This window comes from Nerophis lumbriciformis, linkage group LG28 (genome assembly GCF_033978685.3).
Source record: "Nerophis lumbriciformis linkage group LG28, RoL_Nlum_v2.1, whole genome shotgun sequence".
NCBI lineage: Eukaryota > Metazoa > Chordata > Actinopteri > Syngnathiformes > Syngnathidae > Nerophis > Nerophis lumbriciformis.
The window spans coordinates 4,263,017-4,278,116 of NC_084575.2; the positions used below are offsets into that span (position 1 = coordinate 4,263,017).

General features: G+C 41.5%; 2 protein-coding genes, 2 non-coding genes and 1 pseudogene across 4 annotated transcripts in view; 3 read left to right on the forward strand and 2 right to left on the reverse strand.

Annotated features, from left to right (window-relative positions):
• The window catches only part of LOC140680121 (uncharacterized), a 1,112,395-nt gene that overhangs the window by 924,458 nt on the left and 172,837 nt on the right, over positions 1–15,100 (reverse strand). The gene's annotated exons all lie outside the window — the stretch shown is intronic.
• On the forward strand, positions 308–416 carry LOC133571246 (5S ribosomal RNA; annotated as a pseudogene).
• LOC140680134 (uncharacterized) overlaps positions 1,088–15,100 on the forward strand; it is a 129,924-nt gene continuing 115,911 nt past the window's right edge. The window contains exons 1-2 of the mRNA XM_072916503.1: positions 1,088–1,481; positions 2,495–2,725. Coding sequence (XP_072772604.1) covers positions 1,379–1,481; positions 2,495–2,725 — 334 coding nt within the window. The 5' untranslated portion in view covers positions 1,088–1,378. The remainder of the gene's footprint in view (positions 1,482–2,494; positions 2,726–15,100) is intronic.
• Positions 13,241–13,313, forward strand: trnav-cac (transfer RNA valine (anticodon CAC)). The gene has a single exon. It is a non-coding gene; the product is annotated as a tRNA-Val (tRNA).
• On the reverse strand, positions 14,899–14,969 carry trnag-gcc (transfer RNA glycine (anticodon GCC)). Its single transcript has one exon. It is a non-coding gene; the product is annotated as a tRNA-Gly (tRNA).

The following is a 15,100-nucleotide window of genomic DNA, read 5'->3' on the forward strand; positions in this document are numbered from 1 at the left end:
TCAGTGTTTTGATGTAGCAGATATACATTTTTCAAGACAATAGTGATTTATTGACGGTCCCTAAGCATAAAGTAGTGTTGAGAGCTGTGATGAGGTGGCATCTGAATGCAGCTGGGATCGGCTCCAGCACCCCCTGCCACCCCAAAAGAGACAAGCGGTAGACAATGGATGGAGAGCTGCACCTCACACAGCCAGAAAAAGCACATTAGTGTACGCATGCGCGCCAGGCTCTAAGATAAATAATAATTGTCTCTCACCCCGTCTGTAAGAGTTACATTTATAAAGGTTGGATTTATATCGTCTTTCGGCTTACCGCCATACTACCCTGAACACGCCCGATCTCGGAAGCTAAGCAGGGTCGGGCCTGGTTAGTACTTGGATGGGAGACCGCCTGGGAATACCAGGTGCTGTAAGCTTTTACACTCACGCCAGAGGGCGCTACAAAGTGCTGAGACTACAGCTGTTGTGATTCATGTATTGCTTTAATTGCAACTATTCCAAAATAAGGGAATATATTCGGTTATTATAATACAATTCCTCTAAATATTTACAACTACAGTTGAAAGTACAAACCTTTACAACAGGATTTAAAACACAAATACCAACTAGAGCAATATTTAGATTGATTTAAAAATAATGGTGTGGTCTTTTGCAGTCAGTCAACCTCGCCCACGCCTCCTACCACTCCGTCCTGCATGAAGCTGAGGAGCCACGACTCGTCTCGCTCTGATCAGGCAACTTATCATTTAAAGGGGTCATATAAGCTACTGTTTATTTACCAAAATAAGTTGTATGTCTTTGTTTTTGAAAATGTAAAAGCTTATTTTTATTTTCAGAATATTGAAATAGTTGTACCCGGGGTGGGGGGGGGGAAACGCTAATTACTTGTCACTCTCGCGAGATCTGGAAAAGAGCTGGTTTGTACTTGTTTCTCTCGCGAGATCAGGAAAGGAGCTGGTTACTTCCTTCTCTCGCGAGATCTAGAAAAGAGCAGGTTTTTTACTTGTTTCTCTCGCGAGATCTGGAAAAGAGCCGGTTACTTGTTTCTCTCGCGAGATCTGACAAGACTGCGCGCGAACCAAACAGGGCGAGAATAAAGCAAGATGGCGTCTGACGGTGAAGACGTTATTGCAGTCGTCACAGTTCAGTGTTCTTAATCTGTGCGTCCATGTACACATATATGTCCTTTATTACACTCTATTAAATAGAGTAACATCGTTAATAACTGTTTGTATATTAGTCTGAGCGCACTTTGATGCTTCTCGAGCTAGCTTAGCTTGCTAGTTAGCTTAGCTTGTTAGCTGCTAACAAAGAGAGATGAAAACACATCGCTAAGCAGAGATCAAGTGTGAGTGTAAAGTGTTGTGATTGTGTGAAAATGTGCGAAAGAACCATAGCAGAGTACGAGGAGGAACTTTGTCCAACAAAAGAGGAGAAGGAGCGACAACATGAAAAACATCAAGTTGTGTTACACACAACAGGTTTGTTTACTTCTTACTCTCACATCTTTACTAACTTTATATTTATTATTAACACTTTTCTTCAATAGATTGTCTATAGGAAGATGAATTGTCATGTGAGGATGTTCAGACACACAATATTTATGAGAGGTTGATGTTCCTCTCAGTTTGTAACAAAGTGTATCAACATGTTTACACAAAACTCACACAGTCACCGGGGGAATATTCCAGAGAGCAGGTTAAGTGCAAACTCCTGAGTATGTAAAGCTCCAGAGTTTGACCTCCAAAAATAAGAGAGGTTAGACAAAGTCAGAGTCAGTTACCATGGTAACTGACGCTGTAAACCTAGCCTGCTAGCTGGCAGGTTTGACAAGTTATTTATGTGTGTAAAAGCTATACTGACCTGTTATTTCCTTCATATTGGTGCAGCCATTAACCTACTACAACACCTGCTACATCCACCTACTCAGTGGCCTAGTGGTTAGAGTGTCCGCCCTGAGATCAGTAGCTTGTGTCATACCAAAGACTATACAAATGGGACCCATTACCTCCCTGCTCGGCACTCAGCATCAAGGGTTGGAATTGGGGGTTAAATCACCGTAAAAATGATTCCCGAGCCAACCACCGCTGCTACTCACTGCTCCCCTCACCTCCCAGGGGGTGATCAAGGTTAATGGGTCAAATGCAGAGAACAATCTGGCCACACCTAGTGTGTGTGTGACAATCATTGGTACTTTAACTTTTTAATGTGGCAGTGATTGTGGAAAAAACAAAGCCTGATCTAAAGATGACATCTTGATCTCATACCATCTCAAACCAATTGGCCGTTCATTATTAAGTGAAATGTCTTAAAGTCGCTTAAATTTGTCTTTAACCAAGCAACACTAAGTTTTATCCAGTTACTCGATTAATCGAAAACATTTCCAGTAGAACACTTGATTAATAAAATGTTCAAAAGCTACAGCCCATTATTTTATGTACGATTTAATATTTAGCATGTAGGAGTTAAAATGTGTTTTGTTTGTGTCCTGTAGACATCCATCAGCTGATTGGACACCAAGAAGAATGTCTCCCTCATCTGCAGGGGGACAGTTTCACTTCAGAGGATCCACAGCCCTCACACATGAAAGAGGAAGAGGAGGGAGAGTGTCCTGTAGGGCAGGAGGAGGATGATGTCAGCAAGTTTCCACTGACTGTTGTCTCTGTGAAGACTGAAGAGCATGAAGACAAAGCACCTGAGTCCTCACAGCTTCATCACAGTCCAAGTAAGCACAACATCCACATATCATCTAATACAATGTTTGTGACACACGTTCATCCGGGGGCCACATTTATGACTAAAGATGGAGATATACTTGCTTTTTAACACGTCCATTTAAAAATGAATGCTCATCAATCATCAACAGTGTAATTGCTGGGGTGTAACCATGTGACCTAGAGGCCGTCCTCCTTACCTCACGTGGTCAAATGAAGGCAAACATTCAATATGGCTACTGTTTATTTACCTTTAGCAGCACATATGTCAGCATATTTCAAAGGTTTAAAGATAAGAGATGTATACCAAGTACCATTTTTTTTTTCGTACTGGTTCCTAATTATGTCGTCCATGAAGATTCTGGACTAATGACACAACTATTTGTATTTTTAATTCCAGCTGACTGACGTATCTATGACACGTTGTCACATTGAGTTCAGCTGCCGCTGCTACACATTAAAATCAGCTTTGAATAATGACAAATAAGGAAGCAACAACACGCAAAAGTGTGATGTGTGTGTTATTGACAAGAAGATGACATAACTGCATTTCACCTTGCACTGCACACATAGTTGACTTCTTTAAGACTTCAAATAAACAGCTGGGTTTTTTTGGTTTGTGTTTTTTCTTCTTTATTTAGCCAGGTAAAAATCCCATAGAGATTAAAGATCTCTTTTCCAAGGGAGACCTGGCCAAGAGGGCAGCAGCAAGGTTAGATTAAAAACAGTAAACAACACATAAAACATCAAATGTACAATATTAAAACTTGCTGACATAACACATGTGCATACAGACAAGGTAGACTGCAATCCTTTCACAGAAGCTTTAAACTCATGTCATGTAACAAGGGTTTGAAGTTGAATATTGGATTGTAGGTTATTCCAAGCCTTCGCTGCTGAAAACCTAAATGCTTTCTTGCCCAGTTCAGTTCTTACTTTGGGGACGACAAATTGCGATCATTCATTGAATGAAGATTGTGACTTCCTTGTTTCTTTCTTTGTTAAAAGACAAGACAGATAGGATGGGGTGATACCCAGAATAGTTTTGTAGATGAACACATACCAATGATTGAGGCGTCGAGCACATAAAGATGTTCAGTTAACCATTGAGTATAACACACAATGGTGAGTAAGATAACCATTGAGTATAACACACAATGGTGAGTAAGTTAACCGTTGAGTATAACACACAATGGTGAGTAAGTTAACCATTGAGTATAACACACAATGGTGAGTAAGTTAACCATTGAGTATAACACACAATGGTGAGTAAGTTGGTGATGAATGTCAGTGCCCCGTGGTACACACTATCCAGCTTGTGGAGACAACCAGCAGTAGCATTCATGTACAACACATCTCCATAGTCAATAACAGGTAAAAAGGTTGTTTCCACCAATTTCTGTTTCACATTAAAAGAAAAGCAAGACTTGTTTCTATAATAAAATCCCAGTAAAAGTTTCACACTGAATGTGTTCCTTAAAACTCAAGTGGTCATTAATTAAAAATCCTAAATATTTAAAATCAGATACTAACACAATTTTGTACCCCATTTCTTGTTCAAATGTTCTCACACAGTGCTGATCTTACAGTTTTTGATGTGGTAAAGAACATACACTTTGTTTTCTCTGCATTTAAAAGCAGTTGAAGATAGCAAAGTTGTTCTTGTACTCTGTCAAATGCTTGTTGTAGATATTTAAAGGCCTCAGCAGGAGTGGGTGCTGTGCAGTATATGACAGTATCATCAGCGTAGGAATGGAAAGTTGAGTTCGGAATATTCTGTCCAAGATTATTAATTATTAATTAATAATGGGCCCAACACAGAACCATGAGGGACACCCTTTTCCACTTGCAGTACGTCCGAGAAGGAACCTTCTATCTGAACAGCCTGAGTTCTACTTGTGAGGTCATTTGCAAACCATCCAACTGCTTGCTGAGAAAAACCAATAGCTGAAAGACGTTTGATTAAAATGACATGATCAACAGTATCAAATGCCTTTGAAAAGTCAATAAAGAGGGACAGACAGCACTGCTTCTTGTCAAGAGCTTCAGTTACATCATTTATAAACTTCATAGCAGCAGTAACAGTACTGTGGTTTCTGCCAAAACCTGACTGAAATGGTGACAGAATAAAGTTGGTGTCCAAAAAGTCTTTTATCTGTTCACTGATAAGGGATTCAAGCACTTTTTCCAGAACAGAGAGTTTAGAGATCGGTCTGTAATTATTTAGATTACAAGGGTCACCTCCTTTTAATAGGGGGATTACAAGGACAGATTTCCAATCCAAGGGGATTTCATTTGAAATTAGAGTAAGGTTAAAAATGTGAGTCAGTGGTCCAGCTATAATTTCACCTGCCAACTTTAGGAAAAGCGGCTCCAACTTATCTGAGCCAGCTGGCTTTCTAGGTTTAAGTTGTTTTAGAGCAGGGGTGCCCACACTTTTTCTGCAGGCGAGCTACTCTTCAATTGATCAAGTCGTGGGGATCTACCTCATTCATATATATCATTTATATTTACTTATTTATGAAAGATATGTTTTTGTTAACAAGTGAAAGGTGTTTGATGATAATGCAAGCATGTTTAACACATATAGTTAATATTGTTAATACATTAAAGGTGTTTAATGATAATACAAGAATGTTTAATACATGTAGTTAATATTGTTAACAAGTTAAAGGTGTTTAATGATAATACAAGCATGTTTAACACATATAGTTAATATTGTTAACAAGTTAAAGGTGTTTAAAGATAATACAAACATGTTTAACACATATAGTTAATATTGTTAACAAGTTAAAGGTGTTTAATGATAATACAAGCATGTTTAACACATATAGATTCCTTTCTTTCATGAAGACAAGAATATAAGTTGGTGTATTACCTGATTGTGATGACTTGCATTGATAGGAATCAGACAGTGGTGCTGATAACGTCCGCATTTTCAAATGGAGGAGAAAAAAAGTCCTCCTTTCTGTCCAATACCACATGAAAGTGGTTGGTTTTTGGCATCTTATTTGTCCAGCTTCCGTACTCCTTTGTATACACTTTACAAGAAATACATTGGCGGCAAACTCCGTAGCTTGCTAGCTTGTTTACGCCAGCTTTCTGAGACTCTTATTTTGGTAGCGCAGGCAGGATGAAGCAGCGCTTTTATTGTGCAACTGTGCAGTCGGTCTTTGGAGTTTTGACGACAGGTACGGCGCCAGAGTCTGTTGAAATAAAAAGTGTTTCTCGCCTTCCTGTCGGTAATTTTTTCTTAATAATGTGCTAGCAGCAGCCAGCGTCATCTCAGAAGACCCTCGGGTGCCGTGAATGTCAATCAAGTGACGAAAGTGACAACATAGTGAAGATTTATTATCGCTCATTTTTAGGACTATTTTTTTAATGCCTGGCTGGCGATCGACTGACACACCCTCCGAGATCGACCGGTAGCTCGCGATCGACGTAATGGGCACCCCTGTTTTAGAGCCCTCATGACCTCTGTTGTGGTAAAGAGCGTAAAGTTAAAAACCTGGGTATTTTCAACGGTTCTTTCCGGAGTTAGCGGAACTTCAGTAGAGTTGTCAGAATTATAGAGAAAACCAGAGGTAATAAAATGATTATTATAATGACTACCCATTTCTCTTCTGTCACTTACTCTGACACCATCAACAAGTATACTAGGTGGGAGATTGACTGAATTACAGCAGGCGGACAAAGATTTGATGATTTTCCAAAAGTTCTTTGGGTGTTTGATGTTTTCAGTTGTTGTGGAGAAATACAATTCTGATTTGACTTTCCGAAGGAGAGAGGTAAATTGATTTCTTAATTGTCTAAAATTCAACCAATCTGCTTCTAACCCTGACTTGTTTGCCCTGGCCCAAGCAGCATTACGCTCATGCAATACATCTGACAGGTCCGATGTAAACCACTGATTGTCACGTCCTTTAACCCTACATTTTCTAAAAGGGGCATGTTTGTTCACTATACTCAAGAAGTTTCCGTGAAAATATTTCCAAGCCAGTTCAACATGATCAAAAAGAGCAATTCTATCCCAATTAAAAAGATGCAAGTCATGTAAAAAAAGCTTGCGTCTCAAATAATTTCATATTATGTTTTTTAAGAAGACGAGGCTTGCTTTTAGGAATCCTTGTGTCTCGCACTACTGCAATCACACAATGATCACTCACATCATTAGGGAAAACACCAGATGCAACACATTTAAAGGGCATATTTGTTAGAATTAAGTCAATGAGTGTAGCTTTTTGAGGGCATTTAGGATTAGGTCTTGTAGCTGAGTTAATTAATTGTGTTAAATTTAGAGATTCACACTGCGCTTTCAAAGAGTCAGACACAGATGTGAGCCAGTCCCAGTTCAAATCACTATTTCCTTGTATTTCAGTTGAGACAGAAGCTTCACAAGAGTAGATAGGGAATTACTAGGGTCCGATGGAGGCCTAAAACACCCCACTACCATAATGTGGTGATTTCTAGCTAATTCAATTTCAAGTGATAAAAGTTCAAGTTCTTTACTTACTGATTCAGAGAGCACTAATTTAACATCAAACCTCTGCTTAATATATATGGCCACTCCACCACCTTTTCTTTGTCGGTCAGTACGATAGACATTATAGCCATGAATGTAAATATCTGTATCAAGCACAGATTGTTTAAGCCAAGTTTCAGATAAGACTACAATATCAACATTTGTTGAGTTTATCCAGATCTTTATCATATCCAGTTTAGGGAGTAAACTCCAAACATTGATATGAATAATCCCAAAACCAGATCTAGTTTTAAAATCCGCAGGTGTAAAACATTGTGTAGGTGTATCAGGGCCTGGATTAGTCTCAACATTTCCTGAGAGCAATAACAATAATATATTTAAACATTTGCGCTTAAAGTTACCATCTTTTGAGTCGGTCTTTAATCTGTGAAAGTAAGTGCTCACAATAGGGGAGGATGCAGTAATGTTGACGTGATCTCTCAAAACAAGGAAACAATAAGAATGAATGGACTCTACCATAGTATGCAGCCATTTTGTTTTGTCCAAAGTCACAGAAATCTTCAACTGAGATAAGGCCGAGGTTATTTTGTAGCTGCCACTATGATGAAATGTCAAATGATCAAATATGTCAAACTGTGCATCTTGAAGTAGCATAGCTCGTGAGTGGGGGTGACCAGACCCATTTGGGACACCAGTAAAACCACACAAATGTATAAAACACAATATAATAATTTGTGACATAGTGAGAGGAGAAGTTCCACTTGTTTCACCACTTTTGAAGATGTTAGCAGACAGGGCTAAAGACTAGCAACCAAGGCCGATGGGTGGAAGCCCGTAGACGAAGCCAATGGCTGGAGGCAAACAGCAGGCCGATGGAAGGTTAGTAGGCAGGTCGATGGTGGAAGGCTAGCAGGCAGGTCGATGGTGGAAGGCTAGCAGGCAAGTCGATGGTGGAAGGCTAGCAGGCAAGTCGATGGTGGAAGGCTAGCAGGCAAGTCGATGGTGGAAGGCTAGCAGGCAAGTCGATGGTGGAAGGCTAGCAGGCAAGTCGATGGTGGAAGGCTAGCAGGCAGGTCGATGGTGGAAGGCTAGCAGGCAAGTCGATGGTGGAAGGCTAGCAGGCAAGTCGATGGTGGAAGGCTAGCAGGCAGGCCGATGGTGAAAGGCTAATAGGCAGGTCGATGGTGGAAGGCTGGTAGACAGGCCGATGGTGGAAGGCTGGTAGACAGGCCGATGGTGGAAGGCAAGCAGGCAGGTCGATGGTGGAAGGCTGGTAGACAGGTTGATGGTGGAAGGCTAGCAGGCAGGTCGATGGTGGAAGGCTAGCAGGCAAGTCGATGGTGGAAGGCTAGCAGGCAAGTCGATGGTGGAAGGCTAGCAGGCAGGCCGATGGTGGAAGGCTAGCAGGCAAGTCGATGGTGGAAGGCTAGCAGGCAAGTCGATGGTGGAAGGCTAGCAGGCAGGCCGATGGTGAAAGGCTAATAGGCAGGTCGATGGTGGAAGGCTGGTAGACAGGCCGATGGTGGAAGGCTGGTAGACAGGCCGATGGTGGAAGGCAAGCAGGCAGGTCGATGGTGGAAGGCTGGTAGACAGGTTGATGGTGGAAGGCTAGCAGTCAGGCCGATGGTGGAAGGCTAGCAGGCAAGTCGATGGTGGAAGGCTAGCAGGCAGGTCGATGGTGGAAGGCTAGCAGGCAAGTCGATGGTGGAAGGCTAGCAGGCAAGTCGATGGTGGAAGGCTAGCAGGCAGGCCGATGGTGAAAGGCTAATAGGCAGGTCGATGGTGGAAGGCTGGTAGACAGGCCGATGGTGGAAGGCTGGTAGACAGGCCGATGGTGGAAGGCAAGCAGGCAGGTCGATGGTGGAAGGCTGGTAGACAGGTTGATGGTGGAAGGCTAGCAGGCAGGTCGATGGTGGAAGGCTAGCAGGCAAGTCGATGGTGGAAGGCTAGCAGGCAAGTCGATGGTGGAAGGCTAGCAGGCAGGCCGATGGTGGAAGGCTAGCAGGCAAGTCGATGGTGGAAGGCTAGCAGGCAAGTCGATGGTGGAAGGCTAGCAGGCAGGCCGATGGTGAAAGGCTAATAGGCAGGTCGATGGTGGAAGGCTGGTAGACAGGCCGATGGTGGAAGGCTGGTAGACAGGCCGATGGTGGAAGGCAAGCAGGCAGGTCGATGGTGGAAGGCTGGTAGACAGGTTGATGGTGGAAGGCTAGCAGTCAGGCCGATGGTGGAAGGCTAGCAGGCAGGCCGATGGTGGAAGGCTGGTAGGCAGGTTGATGGTGTAAGGCTAGTGGCGCGGTTGGTAGAGTGGCCGTGCTTGAGGGTTCCTGGTTCAATCCCCACCTTCTACCAACCTAGTCACGTCTGTTGTGTCCTTGAGCAGGACACTTCATCCTTGCTCCTGATGGGTCGTGGTAAGCGCCTTGCATGGCAGATCCCGCCATTAGTGTGTGAATGAGTGAATGAGACGGGATGAGTTTGCTAAGTACAAAAATGAGTCGCAATTTTTGAATGAAAGAAACTGCTGTTCTAAATGTGTCCTCTAGATGTCGCAATATCAATTCTTTGTATCTTTGTAGATGATGCTACATATGTAAAACACAACTAAAACACATGATGTTAGCGCACCAGTCGGGGAAAATGAGCAAACTACATCAATAACATCCTGTAATTTGATTTTGATATTATTTATTTATCTTGATGGATTGAAAATGAACACCAATGAGTTGACTGATGAACATTATCACATAATTGATTCTGAAAGTGTAAAAAAGGACAACTAAATATAGAATACTATTGGATGTAAAAAAAAAAAAAACATGATTTGTACATTTTCAGAATGTGTTTGTTCTATTTTTAAACAAAGAAAACAATCTGCAGTTGTCTTTATTTTTACGTTATCTTGCTGTAATTTTACCAGTCCGGCCAACTTGGAATAGATCTTCCTCCATGTGGCCCCCCATCTAAAATTAGTTTAAACACCCCTGGCCGAGATCTTCCTGCGAAAAGCAGATACGAGAAAAAAATCTAATTATGAAACGGAATAGATCCCTAAAGATTTGTTGAGTAATATCAAGGATTATCCGTCGGTGGCGTTCCCAGACATGTGGAACTATCTTGAGTTCCAGACGTCATTCTAAACCACAAATTGTGGTTAAGTCTGTCGCCGTGGCGCCGCCGTTCCACATCCAGTGGAAATCCTCGGTTACACTTACAAACGTTGCTTGGCGAGATAAAGAAGAAACCATACTTGGGGTTTATGGCACGTAGCAAAAGGAAATGCACTTTCAACCCACTGCACTCGCAGTGAGCAAACTCGACCACAAGGTAGCGCCATAGCAGAGCTAACAATACGGAATACAGATTTACAATGTAAACGACCTAATCTTTTCTCCAACTTTATACATCATACCTCAGGCAGAAGGGAATTTATGGCAATACAGATTTTAGGCCATATTGCCCACCCCTCGTAAAAAGTGGTCTTCTTTTCCTGTGAATGATGTTGTAAACAGCAGTGTGTTTGTTTTCAGGCCAATTCATACATTAACTTGTTATTTTAAGTACATGTAAACTTACTGAATGCCTCATGTGACTGAGCAAATCTGGACATTTCTCAAGCATGTTTGTCATTTTGTGTCCTGCAGACGTCTGTGAAGAACAACTTCTGCCTGAAAAACAGGAGAGTAGCTCCAGGATGTTGAAGGAGGATCCACCAAAGAGGAAGACCAGGCACCACGGACCCTCTGGCGTCTCCTTTTTCTTTTTGACACAGACCCTTCCCTGTAAAAAGGAAGAGGAAGACTCACTGACCCCCCACATTAAAGAGGAAGAGGAGGAACACAGCGTTAGTCAGGAAGTGACTGGTGTCCCTGTGAAGAGTGAAGATGATGAGGTCAAAGGTGAAAGTGAGGAGAAGAGAGAGGCGGAGCCTCCAAGCAGCAGCTCAACACAACACATGACAACAGAAGCTGATGGAGACCACTGTGGAGGATCACAAGCAGACAAGATCTTAGCTCCACTATCAGATAGTGAGGACACAACGTCACACTCTCCTGACACTGATGATGAACACTCTAAAGATGATGCAACATGTCACACTGACAACACTCACTTCACATGTTCTCACTGTCACAAAACCTTTAATGACCATTGCAATATGAAAGTACACATGAAAACACACACTGGTGAAAAACCCTTTTCCTGTTCAACCTGTGGTAAAGGTTTTACACAAAGTCAACATTTGAAAGGACACATGAGAACACACACTGGTGAAAATCCCTTTTCCTGTTCAACTTGTGGTAAAGGTTTTACACAAAGTCAACATTTGAAAGTACACGCGAGAATACACACTGGTGAAAAACCTTTTTCCTGTTCAACTTGTGGTAAAGGTTTTACACAAAGTCACAGTGTGAAAAGACACATGAGAACACACACTGGTGAAAAACCTTGTATCTGTTCAATCTGTAGTAAAAGTTTTACACAAAGTCAACATTTGAAAGGACACATGAGAGCACACACTAGTGAAAAACCATTTTCCTGTTCAACCTGTGGTAAAGGTTTTACACAGAGTCAAAATTTGAAAATACACATGAGAACACACACTGGTGAAAAACCTTTTTCCTGTTCAACTTGTGGTAAAGAGTTTAGACAAAGTCAGAGTGTGAAAATGCACATGAGAAAACACACTGGTGAAAAACCTTTTTCTTGTTCAATCTGTGGTAAAGGTTTTACTAAAAGGCAATCTTTGAAAAGACACATGAGAATACACACTGGTGAAAAACCTTTTTCTTTGAAAAGACACATGAGAAGACACCCAGGAGAGAAAGTGTTGAGTTGCAGTGTGTGTGGTGAAAGATTGTCTTCTAAGTACCAGTGTAAGAAACACAAGTGTGCTGGTGAGAACAGCAGCAGCAAATGAAACTGCAGGATTTGAAATAAACTGTCAAGACTTTAATGTTGACTTTCTAACAACATCAGCACATATAACATGTGTGACATCATTGTTGTTTGTGTAACTATCTTTTTAATATGCTTCTACATTTATAGATTAGATAGTTTGAAATATTGAAGTATTCCATATTTGTATTTCTACTTGTTAATGATCCCATAGATGATCACCTTTATATGATGTACATATGTACTGGTTCACATGTGAAACATCTTCTGGACCACTTCAGGAAGCATATTATTATTTACTTTATACATCATTTGAACACTTGTCTTTTATACCATTTTAAAATGTGTGACTTTATGAATTATTTGTTGGGTCTCTATAATCCATTTTATTAATGATCTTTATTACTCTCTTTTGTAATATGATGATTGTTTTATATGTATGTCCCCAGACCTTTATGCAATATAAAAGTGAGAGAAAAAGGCTGAATTGTTTGTGGAAGGATGTTTATTTTTTATTTTTACAAACTTACATTCGTGGATAAAACAAAAATTCCCATTATTGGGTTTTAAACATTTTTAATGTATGTTTTCTTTTTAAACATCACCAAAACAATATCAATATCAATCAAAGTTTGGAGTGTCAGGCACAAGCCAGTATTGTACATCATCCCACAGACATTTACTTTGCATACTGTAGGAGCCAATTTCCTTATTTGTTCATATTGTTTTTATCTTGTTTTCTCTCATTGATTGCTGGCCTCTGTTCATGCTGAAATGTGTTGACAGGGATGGGACCGTTGCTATGGTGCGGTTGCCATGGTAACGTCATTTAATTGGGTTCAGGTGGGAGCACTCGGGGCGATTGCATGGAGGACACAAACAGTTTTTGGCCGTGCGTGTCGTGACAATGTTCCATTCAAGGTCAGCATACATTAGAATTTTCTAAACTCGGTTAAGAGGAAGAACGTTTGAAATGCGGGCTGCGACAGACAAAACATGCGACAAAGTAGAACACATTCTACAAAACAACATCCACAAAAGGCAAGAAATGCAATGCAGCTAATAACAGCAATAAGACTAGCGAGCACCATGTTTTCCATTGGACGAAAATCAACTTGTAAGTCTTGATAAAGGTCTGCAACTTGCAGCAGTTTCCATGGTGTAGTGGTTATCACATTCGCCTCACACGCGAAAGGTCCCCTGTTCGAAACAGGGTGGAAACAAGGTCTTTTTACTTTCCTTCTTACCTCTATAAATAAGCAAGGAAATAAATGATAGCAAGGTCCTGTGTTTCATCATAAAGTAGTTTGCAACATAGCTGACCACCTCATGTACAGCCGAGCACACACGACACCAAATTTAGAGGGTTCTCATATAGGCAGACCTCAGGCTTCAACATCATGAATGCTGGGTTCCATGAAAATGTCACGCACAAACCTGTGAAATTTCTCATTCATTCAAGTCACTGTATTCTCAGGGCTTTCAATGGATTGCAACTGTACTGTTTAGATTGACTGATAAGATGTTTAACCTCTCTTTTAGCAGGAATCATAGGTGTAATTCCCAAAGAGTTAGAGAAGACAGCTGCAGTCTGAATGAGTGTTGGCCTTGCTTTCAAATTAAGAACCAGTCAAATAGTCACCTGAAACCTAAATCATAGCAGAGAATGGTTTCGATCCATCGACCTCTGGGTTATGGGCCCAGCACGCTTCCGCTGCGCCACTCTGCTGTCTTAAACTCCAGGATGCTTACTCTGGTGAATATCCAGACAAACTACTTGTAACAAAGTGATTTGGAACCCATCTGAAGTAGTGTTTCTTTCTGAGTCCTGGTTCAATCCACATTTAAAATGGCATTTTTTGGAAGAAAACATTGCAGTAAACATCAAACTCTGTGGATCCATTGGGATTTTATTCAAAACGAATAGAATTTGGCTTGCATTCATGTGGTTTGAAAACAAACTGAGAAAGTGTTACAGAAAAAACTTCAAGACACTGACGGGATTTGAGCCCAACATCTCCTATTTAACAAACAGGCACCTTGACTGACGGCTACAGTGCCTGGAACAGCATGGGATTTCAACACGATGTCTATAACCCTACACTGAATTAATGATAGCCAAAATGAGGCGATAGCATTGATTATCAGTAATTTACATTAGTTTAAACAAGCATGGCTTGAAAGTTATGTTGCAAACGTTTTTACTAGAAACTTTTTTGCAAATTTAGAGAAGGACATGGACTGTACAAGAAAACCCTCAAACCCTCGTGCTCGCGTCAAGATTTCGTCCCTGGGTGGGCTTGAAGTTAAAGTTAAAGTACCAATGATTGTCACACACACACTAGGTGTGGCGAAATTATTCTCTGCATTTGACCCATCACCCTTGATCACCCCCTGGGAGGTGAGGGGAGCAGTGGGCAGCAGCGGTGGCCGCGCCCGGGAATCATTTTTGGTGATTTAACCCCCAATTCCAACCCTTGATACTGAGTGCCAAGCAGGGAGGTAATGGGTCCCATTTTTATAGTCTTTGGTATGACTCGGCCGGGGTTTGAACCCACAACCTACCGATCTCAGGGCGGACACTCTAACCACTAGGCCACTGAGTAGTAACCACCATCCTCTCAGTTAACAGCCGAACGTGCTGACCGATTGTCATTGTCTTTGGATGGGCGTAACTAGAAGTATACTGATTCAGCCTTCGGTGAGTCCAATATGCCCTTTGGGTGGAATGCCTGCGTCTTGCGGTTTTCACAAACATTGCTTTTGTCCCTTATGAATATTAGTTAAAATGTAATAAAAGCAACAGAATGCATTGGCCGGGAATCGGACCCGGGTCTCCCGCGTGGCAGGCGAGAATTCTACCACTGAACCACCAATGCCTGTGGAGTAAAAGAGATTTATGAACTCGGTTAAGAGGAAGAACGTTTGAAATGCGGGCTGCGACGGACCAAACATGCTACACTGAATTAATGATAGCCAAAATGAGGCGATAGCAGTGATTATCAGTAAT